This window comes from Aythya marila, assembly GCF_965140915.1.
Source record: "Aythya marila genome assembly, chromosome: 2".
Classification (NCBI taxonomy): Eukaryota; Metazoa; Chordata; class Aves; order Anseriformes; family Anatidae; genus Aythya; species Aythya marila.
The window spans coordinates 801,809-829,047 of record NC_139043.1 but is presented as its reverse complement, the minus strand read 5'-3'; the positions used below and the strand labels follow the sequence as shown (position 1 = coordinate 829,047).

General features: G+C 54.0%; 4 protein-coding genes across 7 annotated transcripts in view; 1 reads left to right on the top strand and 3 right to left on the bottom strand.

Moving 5' to 3' along the window:
* Positions 1–3,490: 3,490 nt before the first annotated feature.
* LOC309874343 (GTPase IMAP family member 7-like) overlaps positions 3,491–27,239 on the bottom strand; it is a 115,205-nt gene continuing 91,456 nt past the window's right edge. For both annotated transcript variants that reach the window (XM_082752413.1, XM_082752414.1), the window contains exon 3: positions 3,491–4,323. In XM_082752413.1, coding sequence (XP_082608539.1) covers positions 3,677–4,323 — 647 coding nt within the window. In that variant the 3' untranslated portion in view covers positions 3,491–3,676. The remainder of the gene's footprint in view (positions 4,324–27,239) is intronic.
* Positions 10,389–13,169, top strand: LOC309874347 (GTPase IMAP family member 1-like). Its single transcript, XM_082752421.1, has 2 exons — positions 10,389–10,814; positions 11,540–13,169. The coding sequence occupies exon 2, from the start codon at positions 11,568–11,570 to the stop codon at positions 12,363–12,365; it is 798 nt and encodes a 265-aa protein (XP_082608547.1). The 5' UTR covers positions 10,389–10,814; positions 11,540–11,567; the 3' UTR covers positions 12,366–13,169.
* LOC309874353 (GTPase IMAP family member 1-like) lies at positions 18,335–19,767 on the bottom strand. Its single transcript, XM_082752427.1, has one exon. It carries the CDS (start codon positions 19,711–19,713, stop codon positions 19,036–19,038), a length of 678 nt encoding a protein of 225 aa, XP_082608553.1. The 5' UTR covers positions 19,714–19,767; the 3' UTR covers positions 18,335–19,035.
* LOC309874340 (GTPase IMAP family member 1-like) lies at positions 21,072–23,613 on the bottom strand. 3 transcript variants are annotated; one of them, XM_082752407.1, is made up of 4 exons: positions 23,512–23,613; positions 23,117–23,199; positions 22,000–22,747; positions 21,072–21,362 (listed from the first exon to the last, which is right to left on the bottom strand). In XM_082752407.1, the coding sequence occupies exons 2-4, from the start codon at positions 23,142–23,144 to the stop codon at positions 21,143–21,145; spliced, it is 996 nt and encodes a 331-aa protein (XP_082608533.1). In that variant the 5' UTR covers positions 23,145–23,199; positions 23,512–23,613; the 3' UTR covers positions 21,072–21,142. The 3 variants fall into 3 exon arrangements, with proteins under 3 accessions (XP_082608533.1, XP_082608534.1, XP_082608535.1); XM_082752408.1 differs by having other exon boundaries at positions 22,000–22,744; XM_082752409.1 differs by having other exon boundaries at positions 21,259–22,747.

The window sequence follows — 27,239 nt, the reverse complement described above, 5'->3', positions numbered from 1 at the left end:
CTCGTGCCCTTGCACAGCTCATGGCCACCACCAAACACCAGCCTGGGGGGAGCTGCAGCTTGGGCCTGATCCTGAATGCACCTGGACCATTCTCCACCCTCCCAAACGGCTGTTTCAGCACTGCGGGTCACAGTGCACTGAAGGGCGCCTCTCCAGACAGCAAGGCTCAGCATTTATGGGCATTTATTAGCATTTATTAGGTGAGCATTTATTAGATGAGCTTCTGTAGACCCAGCGATCGCATACAATTACTCGCATTGCCCAGCGAAGGCAGGGGCAGCACAGCCAGCGACACCAGCAGCATCCCACTGCAGAGGGACCAAGGCTGGCACCACGAGCCTTCCCGAAGCCCAGAGAAGTTCCTAGAGCCCTGGCTGCCACGGGGAGGACAAGTGGCTTTGATCTCAGAAGCACCGCTCCAGGCTGACCTGTGCTCTGAGGGGGCAGCATCTCACAGCCCGGATGTTCCCGTTGCTTTCAGCTTGCCGTGTCTTCAGACCAGGGAGGAGAGAGTCAGCGCAGTGGTGCTGCCAGCAGGGCAGTGCAGCTCTGTGCCACTCAGCCAAGGTCTCCGGCTTCCCAGCACAGCGGGTGGTGACAGAGCAATGTATAGACAGAGCAGCAGAAGAGAATTGGAGTCAAGTCCAGTTGGAGGCCAGTCACTAGTGACGTTCCCCAGGGCTCGGTGCTGGGGCCGGTCCTCTTTCATATCTTCGTCAATGATCTGGATGAGGGCATTGAGTGCACCCTATGTAAGTTTGCAGATGACACCAAGCTAGGTGCGTGTGTCGATCTGCTCGAGGGTAGGAAAGCTCTGCAGGAGGATCTGGATAGGCTGCACCGATGGGCTGAGGTCAACTGCATGAAGTTCAACAAGGCCAAGTGCCGGGTCCTGCACATGGGGCGCAATAACCCCAAGCAGAGCTACAGGCTGGGAGATGAGTGGTTGGAAAGCTGCCAGGCAGAGAAGGACCTGGGAGTGATGGTGGATAGTCGGCTGAATATGAGCCGACTTTGCTCGGGGTTAGGCTGGAGCGGCTGCAGGAGCTGGGACTGGAGCGGCTGCAGGAGCTGGGACTGGAGTGGCTGCAGGAGCTGGGACTGGAGCATCTGCAGGAACTGGGACTGGAGCGGCTGCAGGAGCTGGGACTGAAGTGGCTGCAGGAGCTGGGACTGGAGCGGCTGCAGGAGCTGGAACTGGAGCATCTGCAGGAACTGGGACTGGAGCGGCTGCAGGAGCTGGGACTGGAGCGGCTGCAGAGTCCACCGTAGGGGTCACAGTGGCCGTTGGATCTGTCACAGGGCTTGGCGTGGCCACAGGGTCTGTCACTAAGTTGATAGCAGTATCAATGGCAGCTCGATAGGCATGAGCCAGGCCCCAGCATGTTACAATGATTTGTGTTACTTTGGAACTGCCAGAATCATGACACCTTTTTCTCAAGCATTCTGCCAGTTTTTGAGGATTTTGCAGTTGTTCAGGGGTGAATTTCCAAAACACTGGGGGTGCCAACTGCTCTAGATGCCTGCCCATATCCTCCCATACTCCCTGCCACCCACAACTATACTGCCTCCGGGCAGATCTCCGGATGAGCTTCCTAAGTAGTTGTTTAACTTTAAGCAGAACCTGAAGTGCATTCAGGAGGCAGAACAACAAGACTATGCTGGTCTGAGTATCCCAAGGATATTCAATATCTTGGAGAGCTATTGTAGCAAGCTCGGAGGGTAAGAGGGTGGTGAAGGAGGAAGGCATAGTGATCCAGGAGGATACAGGGGTGGTGAAGGAGAAAGGGAGAGTAATCAAGTAAGAAAAAATATCTTCCCCTTTCCCCTCCACAGATTGACTCCCTAACGGAAAAAAACAATAGGTGTAATTGCTAATAGTTTCCAAGATACAGTTTCCAAAATACAGAGTCGACGATGTTACTGAGTATAAATACCAAGTTAGAGTCATGACCAGATATCTCATCGTCTCATAAGCCATTGCTACAACACTCAGTACCATAATGATCTGAAACCAGGGCCCGGAGAGGATAAACAACATGACAGAGAGCAAATACGGAAAATAATGTACTATAATACTCAATTTTGGAAAACAGGCACAGCAGAGTTGAGATTAAAGCAATCAGCATTATGACAAGTGACTATTAAGCAGGTCTAATACTTACACAAATTTTAGTTTAACACACTGTGGTCAGATCTGCCGTTATCTCAACCTTTCGGGCCCCACGTTGGGCGCCAAAAAGACTGTCGTGGTTTAACCCGGCTGGCAGCTAAATACCACGCAGCCGTTCGCTCACCCTCCCCCCTCCCTCTCTGGGACGGGGGAGAGAAATGGAAAGTGAAGCCCGTGAGTTGAGATAAAGACAGTTTAATAAGACAGGAAAATAATAATAACAAAATAATAATAACAATAATAACAATAATGTTACAATGGTGATAATAGGAAAATAATAATAATATGTACAAACAAGTGATGCACAATGCAATTGCTCACCACCCGCTGACCGATGCCCAGCCTAACCCCGAGCAGTCCGGCCCCCTTCCCCCGGCTAGCCACCCCTATATATTGTTTAGCATGACGTCAGATGGTATGGAATACCCCTTTGGCTAGTTTGGGTCACCTGTCCTGGGTCTGTCCCCTCCCAGCTCTTACTGCACCCCCAGCCTGCCTGTTGGCAGGACAGAGCAAAAGTCTGAGGTGTCCTTGGCTTGGTATAAGCACTGCTCTGCAACAATTAAAACATCGGGGTGTTATCAGCACTCTTCTCATCCTAAGCCAAAACACAGCATTCCACCAGCTACTAGGAAGAAAATTAATTCTGTTTTAACTGAAACCAGGACAGCCAGCAGTGTGCTCAGGTGGCCAAGAAGGCCAACAGCATCCTGGCTTGCATGAGAAACAATGCGACCAGCAGGGCTAGGGAGGTGATTGTCCCCCTGTACTCAGCTCTGGTGAGGCCACACCTCGAGTACTGTGTTCAGTTTTGGGCCCCTCGCTACAAGAAGGACATCGAGGTGCTGGAGTGGGTCCAGAGAAGGGCGACGAAGCTGGTGAGGGGCCTGGAGAACAAGTCCTACGAGGAGCGGCTGAGGGAGCTGGGCTTGTCCAGTCTGGAGAAAAGGAGGCTCAGGGGAGACCTTATTGCTCTCTACAGGTACCTTAAAGGAGGCTGTAGTGAGGTGGGGGTTGGTCTGTTCTCCCACATACCTGGTGACAGGACGAGGGGGAATGGGCTTAAGTTGTGCCCGGGGAGTTTTAGGTTGGATCATAGGAAGAACTTCTTTACTGAAAGGGTTGTTAGACATTGGAACAGGCTGCCCAGGGAAGTGGTGGAGTCACCATCCCTGGAGGTCTTTAAAAGACGTTTAGATGTAGAGCTTAGGGATATGGTTTAGTGGGGACTGTTCGTGTTAGGTCAGAGGTTGGACTCGATGATCTTGAGGTCTCTTCCAACCTAGAAATTCTGGGATTCTGTGATTCTGTAATTACACGTCGCCAGACACCCATTTCACTCTTGCAGCCTGTCAGGAGAGCGATGGCACGGGCCAGGGGAAAAGGTAGGTCAGTGACAGGACAGGAGGAAACATCAAGAGAGGAAGGAGAGAATGATCTTCAGAGCGCAGCAGGAAAGGCACAAGAGAGGATACATCGCCTGTCTGCCCAAAGCCTTGTTGGCTAGAGTATAGTACAATACTTTTCAAAAGCCTTCCGTGTGTCTTTCTCCAGCATTTCTCGCGTGTAACACGGAGCATCTTTGTTCTTCTTTACCATCGCATCAATAATTTTAATGAGGTCTGCAACCTGCTGTTTCCTTGTCTGCTCTGCTGCTATGTTGCTGAAAGCAATGTACCTATTTCCACATTTTCCTGCCATCCCGCTGATGAATTTGCTTGTTTCCACAAAATTGCGGATATCATCTGGACTCCCAAGATCTTCTGCTCGGGTGAATAACAGGATTGTGTACTTCTGTGCTTCAGTATGGAAAATCTTTGTCACCCACTCAGCCACTTCCACCTCTTCTTTACTGATGTGGGCCAGTTGCATCACCAGGATGATAGCATGCACCCCTCCATAGAAGTGACGAAGAGCATTTCCAATCAGTTCAGCTGTTTCCCTATTGGCTCTCTGGGTGTCAAAAAGGCCAGGAGTGTCAATAACGGCAATTTCTCTTCCACGGAGTGAGGCAGTGGCTGAACTGTAGTTCTTGGTCACTGAATCTGCTGACACCATAGATTCAAATGCTTTCTTCCCAAGGATGGTGTTCCCTGTCGCACTCTTCCCACTTCCAGTTTTGCCCACAAGCAGGACGTTCAGCTTGGGTCCTGGGGGAACAACCAGAGACACGTGTCTGAACCCCACAGCCCTGTGGTGCCGGGACATCCCCTGCACGCCATGCTCCCAGGGGTGACAAGGAAAGGCTTTTTACTGCAAAAACACGGGAATTAGGGTTAGCGGCCCCAGCAGCGGTCCCCAGGGACCATCAGGAGCAACACGAGGGACCCCAGGGGAGTCTGGAGAAGGTTGCCTCAGAGGGCCAGCACCCAGACCTCTTCCAAAGGCAGAAAAAGAAAGTAGAAGTGCATGCCACAGCTCCCCAGCAGCCCAGGAATGCTCAGAGTGCTCAAATGGCCAGGTTGAAGCACTCCGTTTACAAGAAGTCACGTGCTGAGCAAAAAACACCCACTGGATTCTGTGCTGGATCACCGCAGGCTATCGGCCTGCCCTGCAGGGCCCCAGCAGGGCCAGAGCTGGCTCAGGCACACAGATAGGGAGGTTTTGGGGCAGGACTTTGCACCCTGCGCTGTGCCTCCGGCTGTAATCAGCGGCTGCTGCCCCATCTGCCCTGAGCCTGGCACAGCACAGCCTAAGGAGTGGGAAGAGGAGAGGCAGCCTTGGGAAATCCTCGAGCCTGTGGCCTCCTGAGAGGGCCTGTGCACTGCGTGCACAAGCATGCGTGAGGCTGCACGAGGACGCAAACCCAGCCTCACCCTCAGCAGCACTGCACCCGGCTGACTGAATGAGGAGGCTGCTAAAGGAGAAGGCTGTGGGGAGACCTCACAGCTGACTCACGGAAAGCTGACTCCACAGTCACTAAGATTGTACAGTAGGTATGTTTATTCAGTGCTGGGCAGCACGGGGGGTAGTCCCAAAAAAGTCGTGCACCCCTAATGTGGCAATTTGCCGTGGTTATATGCAGTAAAGAGTTACATATGCATGAAGATTCCCAATACGCCTATACATATGCAGAACCTGTCCCCACTTAGTATTATAATTAGCTACAAGAAGTCATTTCCATACATTCCTCTTGTCTGTGCTTGCTCAGTGCCTTGTGGTGGTGGGCGTTGAGGGTCGTGGGGATGAAGTAAGATGTCTTCATCAGGGTTGAACTTTTCACCTCATCTCTTTGCGTGTGCTCTCTGAGGCCTTGGTCACAATCTGGGCCGTAAGGTTGTTTTGATCTGCTTCTTGGGGTCCGAAGGGCTCCTGTTATCTGGAGGCCTAAGCGCAGCACAGGCGCAGTACATCGCAAATATAGCACCTATTCATTCTTAATCGATCACTCTCTAATTTCTAATCCCAATGATTCAGTCCTCCCTTTTCTGGAAAATCTAGTAAATTCTTTTAGTTAATACAAAAATTCTTCTTCTCAGTCTCTATGGTATGTACCCCTCAATGCCTTGCCATGCGCTTTTGTCAAGGAAGATAATATAGACATTCGTTGTAACGATTTCCAATTCCAAACAAATATTACAAAGACAATATCAAACTTATACCAACTAATATCTATAAACCAATAATTGGGTGACACAATGTGTTCAAAATCCCAGTTGCAGTTGGCGACCATCCAAAGAGTGTATCCCACCAGCTGTGATTTGTGTCCTGTTTTGCTCTTTGCCTTTGTATCATGATGGACAGTGATTAGAGTGTACATTGTGTTGTTAGACTTGATCAACTGGTGGGATACCACTGGTGCCAAATATAGAAAATGACACCCGACGATTCTAACAAAGTTACAAATACAAATGTTAGAATGATTTTTGCTAGGGAGAGTTATGTTCTCCTTATCTACTTCTACAAAATCACAAGCAGTTCTTAAACACGCACAGCCTTGACCGATATATACAAGCACAGTCTTTTGACTAGTATTTGGATGAATTTCAAAGTGGCAGACACCTTGCTCCGTGTCAAGACATACATCCTGAGCATCAATTGTATTGCTATCACAAATAAATCCTTGCTGTTCCCAGGTAACACATGATTCTAGATTTACAGACTGCCATCTCCCATTCTCCATCTGTGCCCATGTTCTATGCTCTGAAGGACAGAGCACTGTCTCCTCATGGTTTAATCCTAGTGCAATGATGGGGTGGATAACATAAACTGTGCCATTATGTATAGTAAGCACAAAGGCAGTAGCCATGTTAACAATGGGGTCATAGGTAAAATTTACCAGAGTCCACCAAGATTGAAACTTCTCAAAATCATTGGCATTGTCCCAAACAGTCTTTTGGACTTCAGCCGGAAAAATGCCTTCACTTCCTTCCCTAATGATCAAGGAAGCCATTGCCTGAATCCATAACTGTGCTTGTAAACAACTAAGAGCTAAAGATGCATTATCTTGAACCATACTAAGTGCATCTATTATTAGTTTGTGGTCTTGGTTTTCAGCCTTTTCCCATCTCGGTAACACCTTTGAAACTTGCCATTGGCTAGTTCCCAATGCCATTAAGGATGATTGTAGGGGCTGTTTTAGTTTTGTCTCACTGTTGTAGGAAGTACAGCCAAAAACAAACAGCTAATTACTACAGTCTGTGTTAATATAAAATTATACCAGCAATCTGATTTACCTGGGCAGATGCAACCTTCTTGTTGGCCACTTTTGGAAATCGGTTTTACTAAAATCCCCGTTACTTTCTCGTGGGTCGTTCCATTAATCATTCAGCACCCTATTTTAATTTCGTCCCCTACGGTTCTTTGGTGTGTCCATTCTTTCCCTATTTTTTGCCATTCTTATAATGTATATAAAAGGTCACCATTTGTTCACCAAATAACCACAACTGCTAACTTTCCATTAATGCTCTATCCTCTGTTGTTACAGCTTTGGACCAAGGCCGCTAACCATTCTCTATTATCCTAGAGGCACCTTATTGAATCACAACTACAATTTATAAGCCATAGAAATAAAACAATTCTGTTAACTAGACTCCTGGTGACTATGTTACTAAATACTCCTGACCATAATGTCCTCATTTTACTCGACTGAGCTTTAGTTTCAGTTCACCATTACCTGGCATTACTTTCCAGGGGGTTCTGGAGCTTTCTTCACTTGAGAATGGTGAATCCAGGCACTCTGTTCCTTGATCTTAATTGTGGTGAGGGCTGTAAGGATCACCTGGTATAGTCCTTCCCACTGTGGCTTCAAAGTTTTCTCTACAAGAGACTTAGTTACCTCTCAGGCTTTGGCAGTCCTAGTTTGGAAAGCCTCTGGCCATCCTGAAAAGGTATCTGTCTGTTAACACCAGTAAATATCAACATCCCCCCCTTTTCTTGAAAGTTCAGAAAGGTCAATTTGCCACTGTTGCCCAGGACCATGGCCTTTTCCAATTTGACACAGTTTTGGTTTGGGGACATTTTTGGGGTTAGTCTGGAGACAAAGATCACATTGTTCAGTTATTTGGGTGATGGTAGCATATAAGTTCCTGGCAATATTTTTTTTTCAATTAGATAGTTATACAAAGCATCTATTCCCCAATGTGTTTTCCGGTGTTCTTTCTTTACCAGTGACCACAGTAAATTGGAGGGGATGACTAGCTTCCCCTTCCCGTCTTTGGTAATAGCCCATCCCTCTTGGTTATATTTTCCCTTCTGACCTTCGATTAATTTTCTATCCTTTTTGTTATATACAAGCTTACCCTCGAGGAGAATTTGCCTGTCTGGAATCAGGGCTCCCTCAGTTGCCACCTCACCTTCTGCTGCTTCTTTTGCCTCTCTGTCTGCCAGATCATTTCCTTCCTCCAATTCTCAGCTCACCTTCTGGTGTGCCTTAATGTACATGATTGCTACCTTTTCAGGCAGCTGAACTGCTTCCAATAATCTCATTATTTAGTCCCTATAGATGTTTATTTTCCAGATTCTATTATGTCTTTGCAAGTGGTAACTGCATACCCAGCATGTAGTTTTCCACTGATGACGTAGCTGCTCCCATATTCCCACATCATCAAAAGGAGCGTCCTTCAGATCTGGACAGCTGGAGTAGGTAGCTTCAATGGTCTCCAGGCAGTCATGGTGTACTGGCTCCCCTTGGTTTCTGCTGATTTCAGGAACCTTTGTGGGGAAAGCCAGTGACCGCCTTCCACTTCCAGCACTGTGGACACTGTGTGAGACACTAGCACAGTTGTCTTCTGTCCCAAGGTGAACTTGCGTGCTTCCTGGATATTTAGCACCACTGCTGCAACAGCTCTGAGGCTTCCCAGCCATCCCTTGGCGGTAGCATCCAACTGAGTAGAAAAATAAGCAACTGCCGTTCGATATGGGCCCAGGTCCTGTGCTAGTGTTCCCAGGGCAATCCCTTGTTTCTCATGGGAGAAAAGGAAGAATGGTTTATTTACATCTGGGAGTCCCAGAGCTAGAGCTGACATGAGGGCCTTCTTTAGTTGGTCCTAAGCTTGTGTGGCCTCCTTTGTCCATTGGAGTTCCCTGTTCCCATTTGCAATGAGCACATACAGCGGTTTTACAAGCGATCTGTAATTATAGATCCACAATCTGCACCACCCTGTCATTCCCAAAAAGGTTCGCAGTTCTTTTATTGTCTCAGGTTTTGGGGTTTAACATATCGCTTCTTTACAATCTTGCCTCAAGGTCTGTTGTCCGGCACTAACCTCATAACCCACGTAGATCAACTTAACCACCTGAGCCTTCTGCTTCGATACCCTGTACCCCTGTAGTCCCAGAAAGTTTAGGAGGCTTACTGTCCAGACCACACATACTTCTGTCTGGGTGGCTATTAGGAAGTCATCTACGTACTGCAACAGCCTTCCTTCTCCTGACGGGGCTTCCCAGGTCTCCAAGTCCTTTGCAAGTCCGTCTCCGAACAAGGTGGGAGAGTTCTTAAAGCCCTGAGGCAACCTTGTCCATGTGAGCTGTGTTTTGTGCCCACTCCTAAGGCCTTTCCAATCAAATGCAAAGATTTTCTGACTGGCTTCATGGAGAGGGAGGCAAAAGAAGGCATCCTTCAGGTCTAAAATGGTAAACCAAGTTAGCTCTGGTGTTAAGTTTGTTAATCAATTATCGGGCTAATTCCTTCTCTATCTTCCTTTTTCAAGGGGTACTGTTGAAGTGCATTTTTCGCCTTCCCTGGTACATTAGAAAATCATAGTCTGGAAAACATTTGACTTAGGATTTCCTCACTAATTTCCTCTTTGGTCTCAATAGCTGTCAGTATCAAACTCAACACTTCCACGTATCTTTGATCATTTACCTCCAGAATAATCTCCCCATTTTTAAATGAAATGATCGCTCGTAATCTTTCCAATAAATCTCTTCCTGGGCGTGACTCCGGAGAGTTGAGCATGTATAGGAACTTGTGAATGCCCCACTGTTTCCCATACTTATATTTCAATGGTTTGCAGAAATATGCTATTCCAGATTGGCCAGTTGCCCTCTTCACTACAATGTAATCATTCCCCACTGATACTAATGCTTTATTTAAAACTGAGTACATTGCTTGTGCATCTACCATAAGTTCCACCTCTTTTCCCTCCTTCTCCGGCTCCATTTTTATAACCATTGGATCTGCTGGGATAGATTTCCCAGTCCTCTTCGGTCGTCTTTTGCATGTGCAACCTTCGGGTCGCTAACGGGCAAGCGCTTAGTCGGGTCACTAACACACTTGGCGTGTGCGTGCTGCCTGCTGTGTGTGCATGCAGGAAGTGGTTGTATAGCCGAGGGTAAACACACACACGCACCCACAAGATGGCTGTGCACCCCGTGAGGCAGGGAGCAGCGTTTGGCAGCCCCGCACCCCGTGCCAGGGGCAGGGCACGTTTCTGCCAGCCCCGCACAGCCCAGGAGCAGGGGCCGCAGGGGCAGGGGAGCGTGGCTGGGCCTCGCTGCACCGTGGTGGCAGATGGGGACAGCCCGGGCAAGGGCTGCTCCTCCTCAGCTGCTTGTGGCCACCTTGGGAGGGGGTACCGACGCCTTGGGGAACAAGGAGCTGGCAGGGAAACTCAGCTCGGACACTGGCAACCCTTGCAGTGCTTTGGGAAACCTGCCGAGCTCACAGAGGATGTGCACGGCCCCCAGCTGGAGCAGGAGCCTCCCCCCAGAATCGCCGTCAGTTCAGTGCCCTCATCCGGCACCTGAACCTCCAGCCCTGAGCCTGAGCAGTGTACGGGGTCTGTCCCAGCCCTGAGCAGTGTGCGGGGTCGAACGCAGCTCCTGACCGCAGTGCAGGCTGCAGCTGCCTCGTCTCCTGCCCCTTCTTCTGTCAGGGCTCTGCCTCCAGTCCCACCAGCAGCAGGAGAAACTGCTTGAAAACTAAGCACAGATCATCGCGGCAGTTAAATAACTCTGAGGCCAGACTGTTTCTGGAGGAATTACAGGAATTACAGGAAGTAGCGTTAGAGTTGCCTGCACCTCCAGTGCTGCACAGAATCGAAACCAAGCTGGGGGCTGGTGCGGGAGGAGCCGGTGCTGCCCTTGTGGCATGAGCACAGTTCTCCAGGCTGACACCAGCCATCTCCGCTGTCACTTCCTGGTGGCTGTGAGCGTCCCGCGGGGACAAGGCGAACGCCAGCGCAGGACGTGCAGGAAGGTATGGGCGGGAGGCCAGGGGCTGCGAGGCTCCGTGCCGGCTGGGAGGGCTCCGAGGGTGCCTAGGGACCTGGCACAGGGCAGCGGGGCAGGGAAGTGGCTCTTTCCACGGTCCCCTCCTCTCTCTTTCCCTTCTCCCCACTCCTCGCTCCCCATGCTTGGCAGAGGCCCAGCACCAGCCCGGGGGAGTCCCTGGGCACCGTGCTCAGCCCCACGCGGGGCCGCGGCTGCACAGGTGTCACTGCCCTGAGGGTTCCTGCCACCACTCGAGGGTCCCTGCCACCTTGCTGCCTTCCCCCGTGCCTGTAATCCTGCGCAGACTGAGGCTGAGACTGTGGAGACAGAGCAGCGGCTCTGTTTCCCCGCAGCACCTCGCAGCTCCAGCTGTTATTTTGAATTTCTGTTCCTTGCTGCTGTCCGTGCACTGCTGTGACTGCACACGCGGCAGTGCGATCCACAGATGCCAGTTGCGCTGCTCTTGCTCTGATGTCCAGGCATGTAGGGGGGACCCAGTCTGTCCCGGTGCCACTGCAGCCAGACCCAGCTGCAGTGCCCCCGAGCCCTTCCCACAGCGGGGGCACACAGAGCCCCGCAGCCTCCAGTGGCCAGCAGTGAGGTTTCGAAACCATTCCCGCTTTTAATGAAAATCCCTTCTGCTGTCAGTGATGCTCCCAGCATCTGGGAGCCTGCTGACGGAGCCCTGGGTGTCTGCTTTTGTCTCCGCAGTGTGACCGTGGCCGTCCATCGTGTGTACATGCAGCCCGGGGTCGGCGGGGCCTTGGAGATGAGGCTGATCCTGGCCGGGAAGGCTGGTGGGGGGAAAAGCGCCACAGGGAACACCCTCCTCGGGGAATGCGTCTTTGAGTCCAAGCTGTCCACCCAGCCAGTGACCGTGAGCTGTGCGAGTGCACAGGGTCACTGGGACGGCAAGGACTTCACGGTGGTTGACACGGCCGACATTTTCAACCCCGAAGGTGACAGCAGTGAGGTGCACCAAGAAATTATTCGGTGCATCAGCCTGTCCTCCCCGGGCCCCCACGCGCTGCTGCTGGTGACCCAGCTGGGCCGATTCACCCAGGAGGACGAGGAGGCTGCAGAGAGACTGCAGGACATCTTTGGAGCTGATGTTCTGGGGCACGCGATTGTCATATTTACCCGCGCGGAAGAGCTGGGGGAGAGATCTCTGCATGACTATGTGTCCTGTACTGACAACAAAGCTCTCCACAAGCTGATTGAGAGATGTGGGAACAGGTACTGCGGCTTCAACAACCGGGCAACTGGAGCCGAACGGGACCACCAGGTCATGGAGCTGATGGGGATGGTCCGCTGCATGGTGCAGGCGAATGGGAACAGGTACTACAGCAATGAGATGTACCTGGAGCCCAATTTAACAGAAGAGCAGGTGGAGTATCACATGGCGAGGTACAGAGCAGGCAGGATAAAGAGGGCGCGATTCAGCTGGAGGCCATCCCGTAGAGTTGTCCTGGCTTTTGTGCTTATTGTCCTCATCATTATTGTGATTACCCTGGGTATCCTTATCGCACGGCTGTGATGAATCTCAGCACCACAGAGCCACTGAACGCCTGGGGCTGGAGGCCCCTCTGCACCCCGCGTGTTCTGTCCCTGCCCAGGCAGGGTTCCCAGCGCTGGCTGCCCAGGACCGTGTCCACTGGGTGTTGGACATCTCCAGGGATGAAGACCCCAGCACCGCTCTGGGCAGCCTGTGCCAGCGCTCAGACACCCGCACAGCAAAAAAAGACTTTCCTGATGTCTCAGCGGGCATCCTTGTGCCTCCAGCAGTGCCCATACTCTTGTGTCCAGACTCTGGGCACCCCACCAGGCGTTCACACACGGAGACGGGACCCCAAGTCCCAGTGTAATGGAACCAACTCTCCCTTGAAAACGAAGAGGAATTGTCTATTTTTATTGAGCTTCCCTTTAATCAGTTATCATATATGTAGTACAGGACAAGAAATATGTTTAACTTGTAACCTAGGCTCCCTTTGTTCAGGGACAGAATGCTCCTTCTGGGAGAAACAAAGGAAAGTTGCCAAGAGCAAGTAGCCTGAGGTTGTACTTAGGTGACATGTGGCCATCGATGGATAAAAGGGGTTAGGGTGCTTCATCGGGGAACACCACCAAGGACCCCCACAGAAAGGAAGGCATGCACAGAAGTTCCTGAAAAGGAGCCATTAAGAATGATGCCACATGAGCACAAAACTCAGGTAGATTAGAATGAATTTGTATTAGATCGCTGAATAGTCATGAATTTAATGTCTCCATGGAGCCAGGAAGTCGACATTGGCTGTGTTTGATCTGTGGAAACTGCACCGAGCTCTGAGGCCTGAATAAAAGCAATCTCTCTCCTGAGTGCGTGCGAATTGGCTTATTGCACACCGGGTGAAGGATCATAGAGTCATAGAATGGTTGGGGTTGGGAGGGACCTTAAAGATCATCCAACTCCAACCCCCCTGAAACAGACAAGGAAACCTCCCCCCAGATGAGGTTGGCCAAGGCCCATCCAGCCTGGCCTTGAACACCTCCAGGGATGGGGCATCCACAGCTTCTCTTGGCATCCTGTGCCATTGCCTTACTACACTGACAGTGAAGCGTTTCCTCCTAATGTCTAGCCTAAAGCTATTTTCTTTTATTTTAAGACCATTCCCCCTTGTCCAGCATAATCCACATGAATAATTTTTTTTTCTCCATCCTCTTTATTAAACCCCTTTAAGCTCTGAAAGGTTCCAATGAGGTGTTCCCAAAGCCTTCTCTTCCGCAGGCTGAACATCCCCATCTCTCTCAGCCTTTCTTCATAGGAGAAAGGATCCACTGTTTCGGTCAACACCAGCACCTCATTGTCCTTGCTGAGCAATTGAACGGGTGCCCTTGTCCTCCTGCACATGGCGCGCTCTGAGGCATGGATGTGGGCCCCTGGTAGCCAGCAGGAACACACAGCCCTGCCCTTGGCCTCACACTCGGTCCCTGTGCATAAATGTGTGTGGCAGGAGAGGAGGATGGCAGAGCCCCACTTGCGGTGCCAAGCCAAGCTGTGCCATGCCAGCTGCAGGAGCTGACTGGATCTCTGGGTCTAGTTGTGCCTGCCTTATGGCTGGTGCCTGCCCCGGCTCCCTTCCCCACGGCCAATGTCCCCAAGAGTTGCCTGGGTGCCACAGGGCAGGGGACACTTGGCTTTCCTCCCCGGCCTGCAGCTCAGTGGGAGTAGCACAGCAGAGGGCAGAGCCATGCCGGCTCTCGGCCTGCCCGTGCTCTGCGCTGGGCACCAGGCCTGAAGCTACTGCTGGCACATGCCCGGAGCTGGACAGGTCCCGAAGCGCAGTGCCATGAGGGCAGGACATCCAGCGGCATCGCTCTGCCAGAGCCCAGGGCCGTGCTCTGTGGATGTGGGGCTGCTCCTGAGCTCTCGCTCAAAGAGGCAGCTCCCTGGTCTCACGTCTGTGCTGGGTGGGTGCCGAAGCCCTGGTACAGGCTGTTGTGGTATTGATTTCAGACAACTTCACAGTAGCTGCAATGTAGGATAGTATTAAGATGGTAAATAACAAAGTCTGCCAGGTGCAGATAGGAAAGCAACCCCTTCCTCCCCCTCAGGGAGGAATTGCAAGTCCTGAATTCAGAACAAGGTGTGCCTGGGAGGCATTGGACCTGGCTGAGCACAAGCTTATCAGTAAACAATGCACACATACTGGTTATGTACTGAGCATGAAACCAAACAGCCAAGTTAATGTACAACTCATGGATGTGAAGCATGTGCCAGTTACTCACTTTGCAATTACAAATCATCATGAAAAAGCTTTCAGGTTTCGATCTTTTAAAGGGATGGCCCCTGCCAAGTTGTGTTTGGACATCACCCCAACCCCAGTCTAATTAGAGAAACTCCCCTTAAAAGGGTGCGGGAAGCAGGAACAGCAGCAGGAACCGCAGCTGCAGGTCTAACTTGTGAATAGTGACATAAACATTGAATTAGTGAAATAAACAGTGTGAATAGACAAAAGGATCAAGAGCAATGTGTGCAACCTAGAAAGACCATTTAATTTATTATCAGTTTAGCAGCACAGAATGGAGTAAATGATTCTGACTATGGGAAGCTTTAGTTGAGAAAGAAATAGACCTGAGAAAGAAATAGCATGTGGCTACGCTTACTGACGGGGCGAAAAGAGGCTGGAGAGCATCCCCACAGAAAGGGACCTGGGGGTTCTGGTGCACTGCAAGTTGAACGTGAGTTAAGAGTGTGCCCTGGCAGCCAGGAGGGCCAACTGCACCCTGGGGTGCATCAAGCATGGCGTTGTTCACCAGTTGAGGAAAATGTGTGCAGTTCTTCTAGAATACTAGAAGGCAAGGGTACTTGTGAAAGCTGGGCAACATTTAAAGAGCACTTCTTCCAGGCTCAGGATCGGTGCATCCCTAAGAGTAGGAAATTGGGGAAGAGGGGCAGGAAACCTACGTGGTTTCCTCTGCTTCCTCTGCAGGGCAGAGGAAGCGGGGAGCCGAACGCAGGTTACCTTTGCCTCCCATTGCTCTGAGTTTCACTCTCTGCACTGCCCGGAGCTCAGCACATTTACAGGAAAAGCCTGTCTCGGGGACCTGCAGCCCTGGGCTCGCAGCCCCAGCGTGTTTGCAGGCGGGGCGGGCGCTCCGTGGCTCAGAGGCATCCACAGAGTGAGCAGCAAACCCCCTGCTCGCACAGCCACCTGCGGAAGGGCCCTGTGTCCTTCAGCCCGTGTCCTTCCCCTCCTCTCTGCAGCCTGCACACTCCAGAGCTCTGCCAAACTGGCCTTTCCTGTAAATGCGCTGAGCTCCCACCGCCCTATTCCAGGGAGAGGGACTAAAAGCACCGTGCTGAGCAAATTCCAGGGTGCTGCTGCTGCCCCAAGCACAAGCGGCGCGGAGCAGCCCCACGCCCCAAGACTGGATGGAGTTGCTAAGCCACTGCCCATCATAGTTGAGAAGTCGTGGCCGTCCGGTGACCTTCCCACTAAGTGGAAGAGGGGAAAGAAAACCCGCATTTTTAAAGAGGAAAAAGGAAGACCTGGTTAACCACAGGCCAGTCAGTCTCACCTCTATGCCTGCCAAGATCATGGAGCAGATCCGGCATATCATGCCTGACAAATCTGGTGGCCTCCCATGAAGGGGTTGCAGCACTGATGGCTGGGGAAGAGCAACTGACATCATCTGCCTGGACTTGTGCTAAGCATTTGACATTGTGCCCCCACACTGGAGGGAAGGGATGCCATCCCAAGGGATCTGGACAGGCTTGAGAAGTGGGCCTGTACGGGCCTCATGAGGTTCAACGAGTCTAAGTGCAAGGTCCTTAATCTGGGCTGAGGAAATTTCAAGCACAAATACAGGTTGGGTGGGGAGTGGATTGAGAGCAGCCCTGAGGAGAAGGACCTGGGGTGGTGGTGGAGGACAAGGGGGAATGGTCTTAAACTAAAAGAAAATAGCTTTAGGCTAGACATTTGGAGGAATCCGGTCACTAGTGGCGTTCCCCAGGGCTCGGTGCTGGGGCCGGTCCTCTTTCATATCTTCATCGATGATCTGGACGAGGGCATCGAGTGCACCCTATGTAAGTTTGCAGATGACACCAAGCTAGGTGCGTGTGTCGATCTGCTCGAGGCTAGGAAGGCTCTGCAGGAGTATCTGGATAGGCTGCACAGATGGGCTGAGGTCAACTGCATGAAGTTCAACAAGGCCAAGTGCCGGGTCCTGCACCTGGGGCACAACAACCCCAAGCAGAGCTACAGGCTGGGAGATGAGTGGTTGGAGTGCTGCCAGGCAGAGAAGGACCTGGGAGTGATGGTGGATAGTCGGCTGAATATGAGCCAGCAGTGTGCTCAGGTGGCCAAGAAGGCCAACGGCATCCTGGCTTGCATAAGAAGCAGTGTGGCCAGCAGGGCTAGGGAGGTGATCGTCCCCTTGTACTTGGCTCTGGTGAGGCCGCACCTCGAGTACTGTGTTCAGTTTTGGGCCCCTCGCTACAAGAAGGACATGGAGGTGCTTTAGCGGGTCCAGAGAAGGGCGACGAAGCTGGTGAGGGGCCTGGAGAACAAGTCCTACGAGGAGCGGCTGAGGGAGCTGGGCTTGTTCAGCCTGGAGAAGAGGAGGCTCAGGGGCGACCTTATCGCTCTCTATGGGTACCTCAAGGGAGGCTGTAGCGAGGTGGGGGTTGGCCTGTTCTCCCACGTGCCTGGTGACAGGACAAGGGGGAATGGGCTAAAGTTGCACCAGGGGAGGTTTAGGTTAGATGTTAGGAAGAACTTCTTTACTGAAAGGGTTGTGAGGCACTGGAACAGGATGCCCAGGGAAGTGGTGGAGTCACCATCCCTGGAAGTCTTTGAAAGACGTTTAGATATAGAGCTTAGGGATATGGTTTAGTGGAGGACTGTTAGTGTTAGGTCAGAGGTTGGACTCGGTGATCTTGAGGTCTCTTCCAACCTAGAAATTCTGGGATTCTGTGATTCTGTGAAACGCTTCACTGTCAGTGTAGTGAGGCAATGGCACAGGCTGCCCAGAGAAGCTGTGGATGCCCCATCCCTGGAGGTGTTCAAGGCCGGGCTGAATGGGGCTTGGCCAACCTAATCCGGTGAGAGGCAGCCTTGTCTGTTTCAGGGGGGTTGGAGTTGGATGATCTTTAAAGTCCCTCCCAACCCCAACCATTCTATGACTCTATGATCCTTCACCCGGTGTGCAATAAGCCAATTCACACGCACTCAGGAGAGAGATTGCTTTTATTCAGGCCTCAGAGCTCGGTGCAGTTTCCACAGATCAAGCACAGCTGATGTTGACTTCCTGGCTCCATGGAGACATTAAATTCATGACTATTCTAGCGATCCAATACAAATTCATTCTAATCTACCTGAGTTTTGTGCTCATGTGGCATCATTCTTAATGGCTGCTCTTCAGGCCCTCCTGCGCATGCCTTCCTTTCTGTGGGGGTCCTTGGTGGTGTTCCCCGATGAAGCACCCTAACCCCTTTTATCCATCAATGGCCACATGTCACCGAAGCACAACCTCAGGCTACTTGCTCTTGGTAATTTTCCTTGGTTTCTCCCAGAAGGAGCATTCTGTCCCTGAACAAAGGGAGCCTAGGTTACAAGTTAAACATATTTCTTGTCCTGTACTACATATATGATAACTGATTAAAGGGAAGCTCAATAAAAATAGACAATTCCTCTTCGCTTTCAAGGGAGAGTTGGTTCCATTACATTGGGACTTGGGGTCCCGTCTCCATGTGTGAACGCCTGGTGGGGTGCCCAGAGTCTGGACACAAGAGTATGGGCACTGCTGGAGGCACAAGGATGCCCGCTGAGACATCAGGAAAGTCTTTTTTTGCTGTGCGGGTGTCTGAGCGCTGGCACAGGCTGCCCAGAGTGGTGCTGGGGTCTCCATCCCTGGAGATGTCCAACACCCAGTCACGGTGACACGGTCCTGGGCAGCTGGAGTGGTGTCCAGAGGTGCCTCCAGCCCCAGGCATTCAGTGGCTCTGTGGTGCTGGGTGTTATAAATTGCCCCCTTAACTAATTTTCAGAGAGCATTGCGTTAATAATAGAAAGGAATTTATTGAGTAAGCAACAGCAAGCAAAACAGCGCTGGGCGGCCGGGGAGTCTCGGCTCCGCCAACGGCGCGTGCCTCACCCCCGCCAGGGTCCCTTTTTATATCTTGGTAATTCCGGGATTACGCAGCACATCCTGGTATATTCTGCGACTGCGCGCACTGTTGTTAGGGGGTCGTCTCTGTCCCTCTGGTGGTCGTGAAGATGAAGGCCATAGTCTTCCTCGGCGTTGTGGTTCAACTTCTTTTTTTATTTGGTCATGTTGGCCCAGCGTGAGACGGGAAGGCAGGATGTTGATACACTAGGTTAGCAACTTACCAGGAGATGGTTCCATGAGCTTTGCAGCAGGGTCTTTGAACAAAAGAGGCAACTGAGATGCAGAAGGAGAGAAGGGGAGGGGGTTCTCTTTTTTGTTACATTAAGCAAAAGAATTTTCATAGTGTCTAGCCAAGCATTATACAGCTCCTTACTTCAGCAGGCAGTTTTCGCAACTCCCGCTCCTCAAACAGAACTCCTTGTTTTTATAATACAAGACAACGAACAAACATTTATTGTGTATTACACTGGGATTCATCGCAGCCGTGCAATAACGAAACCCAGGGTAATCACAATAATGATGAGGACTATCAGCCCACAAGCCAGGAGAGCTGTCCTTCAGCTGAACCACTCCCTCTTCATCCTGCCTAAACTGTACCTCCACATGTGATACTCCACCTGCTCTTCTGTTAAATTGGGCTCCAGGTACATCTCATTGCTGTAGTACCTGTTCCCATTCGCCTGCACCATGCAGCGGACCATCCCCATCAGCTCTGCGACCTGCTGGTCCCGTTCGGCTCCAGTTGCCCGGTTGTTGAAGCCGCAGTACCTGTTCCCACACCTCTTGATCAGCTCACGGAGAGCTTTGTTGTCAGTACAGGACACATAGTCGTGCAGAGATATCTCCCCCAGCTCTTCCGCGCGGGTGAATATGACAATCGTGTGCCCCAGAACATCAGCTCCAAAGATGTCCTGCAGTCTCTCTGCGGCCTTCACCTTCTCCTGGGTGAATCGGCCCAGCTGGATCACCAGCAGCAGCGCGTGGGGGCCCGGGGAGGACAGCCTGATGCACTGGATAATTTCTTGGTGCACCTCACTGCTTGCACCTTCGGGGTTGAAAATGTCGGCCGTGTCAACCACCGTGAAGTCCTTGCCGTCCCAGTGCCCCTGTGCTCTCGCACAGCTCACGGTCACTGGCTGGGTGGACAGCTTGGACTCAAAGACACGCTTCCCGAGGAGGGTGTTCCCCGTGGCGCTTTTCCCCTCCCCAGCTTTTCCGGCCAGGATCAGCCTCATCTCCTAGCCCCCGCCGACCCCGGGCAGCACGTGGACACGATGGATGGATACGGCCTGGCTGCGGAGACAAAAGCAGACACCCAGGGCTCCGTCAGCAGGCACCCAGATGCTGGAGGCTGAGGGGCTCTGTTTGCCCCAGCTTTGGGAAGGGGTCGGGGGCTGCAGCTGGGTCAGGCTGCAGTGGCACCGGGACAAATGGGGTTGGAAAGCAGCAGAAAATAGTAAAAAGCAAAATAAAAGCCAGAACTGCGAGGTGCTGTGGGGAAACAGAGCAGCAAGGCAGACTCAGTGTGCGCAGGATCATGGGGGGGGCAGTGTGGTGGCAGGGACCCTCAGGGCAGTGACACTCCTGCAGCCGCGGACCCGCGTGGGGCTGAGCACGGTTCCCAGGGACTCCCCTGGGCTGGGGCTGTGCCCATGCCGAGCAAGGGGAGGGAGGAGTGGGGAGAAGGGAAAGAGAGAGGAGGGGACAAGGGGAAGAGCCACTTCCCTGCCCCGCTGCCCTGTGCCAGGTCCCCAGGCACCCTCGGAGCCCTCCCCGCCGGCACGGAGCCTCGCAGCCCCTGGCCTCCCGCCCGTACCTTCCTGCACGTCCTGCGCTGGCGTTCGCCTTGTCCCCGCGGGACGCTCACAGCCACCAGGAAGTGACAGCGGTGACGGCCGGTGTCAGCCTGGAGACTGTGCTCATGCCACAAGGGCAGCACCGGCTCCTCCCGCACCAGCCCCCAGCTTGGTTTCGATTCTGTGCAGCCCTGGAGGTTCAGACAGCTCTAACGCTACCTCCTGTACTTCCTCCAGAAACAGTCCGGCCTCAGAGTTATTTAACTCCCGCTATGATCTGTGCTTAGTTTTCAAGCAGTTCCTGCTGCTGGTGGGACTGGAGGCAGAGCCCTGACAGAAGAAGGGGCAGGAGACGAGGCAGCTGCAGCCTGCACTGCGGTCAGGGGCTGGGACGGACCCTGCACGCCTCTTAAGTGTTGCAAAGGTTGCAAGTGGCAAATTTCCCTGCCAGTACCTTGTACTTCTTTCTCCCCACACTCATGGTGCTCCCTGGCTCCGCAGGCACCTGCAGAGCTGGCAGTGAGAGCTCTGACCCCTGCTCCCACCCCCCCGGGGGCTCCCCGCCACGGGTCAGTGATCACAGCAAAGCATGAAACTGCAGAGAAGCGCAGAGCAGCCCGTGTTCCTGAAGGCAGGGAGGTGCGCATGAGAAATGGAGCCTGTGCCTGTGTGCAGCTCCACAGCACGTGAGCCTGGGGTCAGGGCACCTGCAGTGGGACGGCATCTCATCCTGTGTCACGGCACTTCTCTGTCAAAGCTCCTGGTGGTTTCAGATGCTCAGAACTGCTGCCACCAGGGCTATTTCTGCTGTCACGTACGTGTGACCGACCTGTCCCACCTGTCCCTAGGATGCTCTTTGCCCTGGGTCCTACCTCAGTGACGTGGATCCCCGAGAACCTGCGCATGTGGCTTCGATCCCCTGAGAAACAGCAGCAGCACCTGAGGGGCAGCAGGAAGAAGGGCTGGGTCCCTTGGTGTCCCTGCCAGGGTCCCTCGGTGTCCCTACTGGCCCATCACCCTGTGCCCCTTGTCCTTCACCCCTCCACCCCCGTGCCAGGCCAAGGTGGCTCCCCAAATCCCATGCCAGCCTGCGGGGACATGAGGTGATCTCAGCGCAGGGCACTGAGGGGAATGTGACCACTTCTGTCCTCAACCTGCTGCCACCAGAGCTGCTCAGGGATGGGTCCCCTCTGCTGGGTGCTGCTCCCCTCTGCCCGGATGCTCTGCACTCTCCTGGCAGCACCCAGGACTGCCCCACGGCTCGATGCAGGGGACGAGGGCATTTCCTGGGAGCCACCGCCTGGCTCTGGCCCTGCGTGTCCCCAGGTCCGCAGCCGTCCCTGCAATGCCCTGGGCACATCCCTGGCATCGAGCTGGAGACAAAGCAGAAACCGCTCAGCAGCCGCAAGCTTTGTGCTGCAGTTTTGTGCCGAGAGGCACAGCCCATATGGGGACTGCGGTGCTGTTAGAGGGGGAATCGGCTGCTTGCCATGTTGTTAAGCAACACAATGCAATTACTTGAGAGAAGTAGTACAGCACAGTGTATTCTAGTTCTACTCTTGCTTCTAGCGCAAGAAGCGGTTGTACTGCCGGACAACTGCCCTCCAACCACCGAAGAACGCCTGCTGCAGAAAGCGCACAATGCGCGGGTTTGCTGCCACAATGAAGCAGCAGCAGCAGCACAGACACCGCATGTATCGCATGCACCTCAGCCCCTGCACACACTGTCTGATCAACCCCAGGATGCCGTATCCTTGTTGGCCCTGCAGCTGCTGCTCCACTTGCTTCGCGAGGCACTCGCACTTCTCTTCGAAATCCACGTCGCTGCGGCTGAGGAGCCGCGTGGCCTGGGAGTAGAGCTTGCTCGTGTAAGGGGTGCTCTGGTTCTCCTCCAGCACCTGCTGCACCAGCACCATCAGCTCCTCGACCTGGGCTTCGCGCTCGGCTCTGGCTGCCCGGTTGCTGAAGGCACAGTACCGTCCCCCGCAGACTTGCAGCAGCTCCCGCAGGGCGGCGTTGCTGGGGTGTGCCACGTAGTGCTGCAGTGAGCCGCCCCCCAGGTCCTCCTTGCGGGTGAAGAGGACGATGGTGTGCCTCGCAGCCTCGCGCCCCAGCACCCGCCACACTTGCTGGGTGGTTTCCTCATCCTCCTGCGTGAAGCGGCCCAGCTGGGTCACCAGCACCAGCACGTGCGGCCCCGGCGCCGACAGCAGCAGGCAGCGGGCAAGCTCGTAGCAGGACCGGGCGCTGTGCTCCGGTGAGTCAAACATGTTGGGGGTGTCGGTGACCACCACCTTATGGCCCCGCCAGAGCCGGCTCTCCTGGGCACACGTCTGTGTTATCGCCTGTGGCGCCAGGCGCGACTCGAAGGCCTCCCACCCCAGGATGGTGTTCCCCGTTGCGCTTTTCCCTGCACCGGTCTTCCCGACGAGTACCAGGCGCAGCTCCATGTGCTCCTGGGTCCCCTGGCCTGCTGGCATCAGTGAGGGGAAAGGCTCAGTGAGAGAGCAGCAGTGTGTAAAGCACTGCCTGGGGTGGGTCATGCATGGAAACAGCCCGGCACAGGGGCACAGAGCTGCCTGTGCCACCCCAGGGCTGCCTGTGCCACCCCAGAGATACCCGTGACACCCCAGGGATACCCGCACCATCCCAGGGATGCCTGTCCCCTCTCCACGTGCACGGCACTGCTTGGCACATGCCTGCTCTGTCCCCAAAAGCCCCCACCAGCAGGGAGACTGCCAGGAGAGCCCGGTCCCTGCGGTGCCTGCGGTGGCACGAGGACACCGATCCCCCCTGCGAGGGGGCTCTGGGGCAGGGCAGTGCCCGGCCCTTGCACCCTTACCGTGATCCTCCCAGGAGCCGCTGGCCATCGTGCTCTGCCGCAGTGTCAGTGCAGGAAGGGTGATGCCAGAGCTGGGTCACAGGCTGCAGGGGGACAGAGAGCAAACACACGTGCAGGGTGAAGGCTTTCCCGCCGGGCTTGGGGGATAAGGGCGCTGGCAGGCTGTGACAAAGCCCTTGAGAAGGCCGAGCCTGCAGCGCCAGCCCAGCCAGCAGCAGGCTTAGCCATGCACCATTCGCCTGTAGGAGAGCAACGCCGGCTGCTCCCGATCCCTGCGTTCAGAAGCAGCCCCCCAGGGACCTGCTGCACGGTTTCTGCGCTGCTGAGCTGTGACTCTGGAGCCGCGCAGCGCACTGGGGAGCAAACCCGGTGAGCACCAAGCCCCTGCAACCTACCCACGGCTCCGGGTGCAGCAGTGTCCCTGGGCAGGAGGTGCCTGTGCCCGGCCCCAGCTTTTAGTTTGGGGCTGCGGGGGCGGGAGCTGAGTGCAGCAGGGCCGGGCACAAGGTTCACGGGGCGGGGCTCTGCAAGGACAGCCCAGAAACACTGGTGGGAGGCACGGAGCTGTGGGGGGCGGTTTGCTGCATGCTCTGCGGGGCACACCCAGCCCCAACTGCAAACACCGAGGGTCCAGCAAACAGGCTTTTCCCGTAAATGTGCTGAGTTCCCACTGCCCTATTGCAGGAAGCGGGACTAAGGGCAACGCCCTGAGACAATTCCACGGCGCTGCTGCTGCCCCAAGCATGAGCAGCATGGAGCTGCCCCGCTTCCCCCGACCATGGCCCTGGGCTCTTACAGGATGATGTCCCCCAGCGTCCCACCTTTGCAGCCCTGGGGTTCGGTACCCACATGGCCCCAGGCGTGCAGCAGCCCCGAGCACACAGCAGCCCTGGAGAATGCTGCTCCTGGTGCCCTGCAGCACACCCTGCATGCAGGACGAGCTCCCAAGGTTGGCTTGGGGGTGGCCAGGGGCTTCTGGCACCACAACAACGTCATGCACGGGGGCACTGGGACGGTGAGGACTTCACGGTCGTTGACACGGCCGACATTTTCAACCCTGGAGGTGACAGCAGTGAGGTGTGCCAAGAAATTATCCGCTGCATCAGGCTGTCCTCCCCGGGCCCCCATGCGCTGCTGCTGGTGACCCAGCTGGGCCGATTCACCCAGGAGGACGTGGAGGCCGCAGAGATACTGCAGGACATCTTTGGAGCTGATGTTTTGAGGCACACGATCATCATATTCACCCGCATGGAAGAGCTGGGGGAGAGATCTCTGCACGACTACGTGTCCTGTACTCACAACAAAGCTCTCTGCGACCTGATTGAGATATGCAGGAACAGGTACTGCGGCTTCAACAACCCGAAGAGTGGGATGAAGAGTGAAGAGGGAGCTGAAGGACAGCTCTCCTGGCTTGTGGGCTGATTGTCCTCATCATTATTGTGATTACCCTGGGTAGCCTTATCGTACGGCTGTGATGAATCCCAGCACCACAGAGCCACTGAACGCCTGGGGCTGGAGGCCCCTCTGCACCCCGCGTGTTCTGTCCCTGCCCAGGCAGGGTCCCCAGCGCTGGCTGCCCAGGACCGTGTCCACTGGGTGTTGGACATCTCCAGGGATGGAGACCCCAGCACCACTCTGGGCAGCCTGTGCCAGCGCTCAGACACCCGCACAGCAAAAAAAGACTTTCCTGATGTCTCAGCGGGCGTCCTTGTGCCTCCAGCAGTGCCCATACTCTTGTGTCCAGACTCTGGGCACCCCACCAGGCGTTCAGACACACAGACGGTACCACAAGTCCCAGTGTAATGGAACCAACTCTCCCTTGGAAACGAAGAGGAATTGTCTATTTTTATTGAGCTTCCCTTTAATCAGTTATCATATATGTAGTACAGGACAAAAAATATGTTTACCTTTTAACCCAGGCTCCCTTTGCTCAGGGACAGAATGCTCCTTCTGGGAGACCCGAAGGAAAGTTGCCAAGAGCAAGTAGCCTGAGGTTGTGCTTCGGTGACATGTGGCCATCGATGGATCAAAGGGGTTAGGGTGCTTCATCGGGGAACACCACCAAGGACCCCCACAGAAAGGAAGGCATGCGCAGGAAAGCCTGAAAGGAGCCATTAAGAATGATGCCACATGAGCACAAAACTCAGGTAGATTAGAATGAATTTGTATTAGATCGCTGAATAGTCATGAATTTAATGTCTCCATGAAGCCAGGAAGTCGACATTGGCTGTGCTTGATCTGTGGAAACTGCACCGAGCTCTGAGGCCTGAATAAAAGCAATATCTCTCCTGAGTGCGTGCGAATTGGCTTATTGCACACCGAGTGAAGGATCATAAAGTCATAGAATGGTTGGGGTTGGGAGGGACCTTAAAGATCATCCAACTCCAACCCCCCTGAAACAGACAAGGCTGCCTCCCCCCAGATGAGGTTGGCCAAGGCCCATCCAGCCTGGCCTTGAAAACCTCCAGGGATGGGGCATCCACAGCTTCTCTTGGCAGCCTGTGCCATTGCCTCACTACACTGACAGTGAAGCGTTTCTTCTTAATGTGTAGCCTCAAACTATTTTCTTTTATTTTAAGACCATTCCCCCTTGTCCACCACAACCCCAGGTCCTTCTCCTCAGGGCTGCTCTCAATCCACTCCCCACCCAACCTGTATTTGCGCTTGGAATTTCCTCAGCCCAGATTAAGGACCTTGCACTTGGCCTCGTTGAACCTCATGAGGCCCGTACAGGCCCACTTCTCAAGCCTGTCCAGATCCCTCGGGATGGCATCCCTTCCCTCCAGTGTGGGGGCACAGTGTCAAATGCTTAGCACAAGTCCAGGTACATGATGTCAGTTGCTCTTCCCCAGTCATCAGTGCTGCAACCCTGTCATGGGAGGCCACCAGATTTGTCAGGCATGATATGCCAGATCTGCTCCATGATCTTGGCAGGCATAGAGGTGAGACTGACTGGCCTGTGGTTAACCAGGTCTTCCTTATTTCCACTTTAGAAATGCGGGTTTTCTTTCTCCTCTTCCAGTTAGTGGGAAGTTCACCGGACTGCCATGACTTCTCAACTGTGATGGGCAGTGGCTTAGCAACTCCATCCAGTCTCGGGGCGTGGGGCTGCTCCACGCTGCTCATGCTTGGGGCAGCAGCAGCACCATGGAATTTGCTCAGCGCGGTGCTTTTAGTCCCTCTCCCTGGAATAGGGCGGTGGGAGCTCAGCGCATTTACAGGAAAGGCCAGTTTGGCAGAGCTCTGGAGTGTGCAGGCTGCAGAGAGGAGGGGAAGGACACGGGCTGAAGGACACAGGGCCCTTCCGCAGGTGGCTGTGCGAGCAGGGGGTTTGCTGCTCACTCTGTGGATGCCTCTGAGCCACGGAGCGCCCGCCCCGCCTGCAAACACTCTGGGGCTGCGAGCCCGGGGCTGCAGGTCCCCCAGACAGGCTTTTCCAGTAAATGTGCTGAGCTCCGGGCAGTGCAGAGAGTGAAACTCAGAGAAAGGGGAAGCAAAGGTAACCTGAGCTCAGCTCTCCGCTTCCTCTGCCCTGCAGCAGCACTAGGGCTGATTTCCTGAAAAGGGCTGGAGCTGCGCACACACCACACCTCTGCGCGCCTGCACAGGCTTTGGGCAGCCCCTCTTCAGGCCGGTTTTGCTGATTACAAAGCTCTTTCTTGCCATCCCTGCCCACCCCATCCTCACCAGGCTGAATGTCCCTGCCTTCCTCCTGCTCCCAGTTCAACCAGCGTTGAGGCTCGTGTGCTACGATGAGGAAGAGGAGCACTTGGAAATGCTTCCTGAGCGCTGGCAGAGCAGGGTCCCCTCCTGCAGGCACAGAGGGGTGCGAGGGTGGGAGTCCCGTGCAATCCCACAGCAAGGGCCGTGGCTCAGGGATGGGACCCGCACCGTGGAGGCACCTGGTGTCCCCTGCATGGTCGCAGCCCCCATCCTGCGCCTCCTCACCCAGTCCTGATTAACACCTTCATTATCAATCCGGGAGATGCAGTATCATAGAATCATAGAACCATTGAATATGCGGGGTTGGAAGGGACCAAAGCCCTTTCTTGCCATGTCTGACAGCGGTGTCCAAATGCGGTTTGGACACCACGTCCCTGGGCAGCCTGTCCCAGTGCCCGAC

Coding starts and splice junctions, on each gene's coding strand:
- LOC309874347 (XM_082752421.1), top strand. CDS start 11,568: ATGCAGCCCGGGGTCGGCGGGGCCTTGGAGATGAGGCTGATCCTGGCC.
- LOC309874353 (XM_082752427.1), bottom strand. CDS start 19,713: ATGAGGCTGATCCTGGCCGGAAAAGCTGGGGAGGGGAAAAGCGCCACG.
- LOC309874340 (XM_082752407.1), bottom strand. CDS start 23,144: ATGGCCAGCGGCTCCTGGGAGGATCACG. Junction 22,748..23,116: donor CGGCTCCTGGGAGGATCACG/GTAAGGGTGCAA, acceptor CACTGATGCCAG/CAGGCCAGGGGACCCAGGAG. Junction 21,363..21,999: donor ATCCTGGGGTTGATCAGACA/GTGTGTGCAGGG, acceptor ATGTCCCCGCAG/GCTGGCATGGGATTTGGGGA.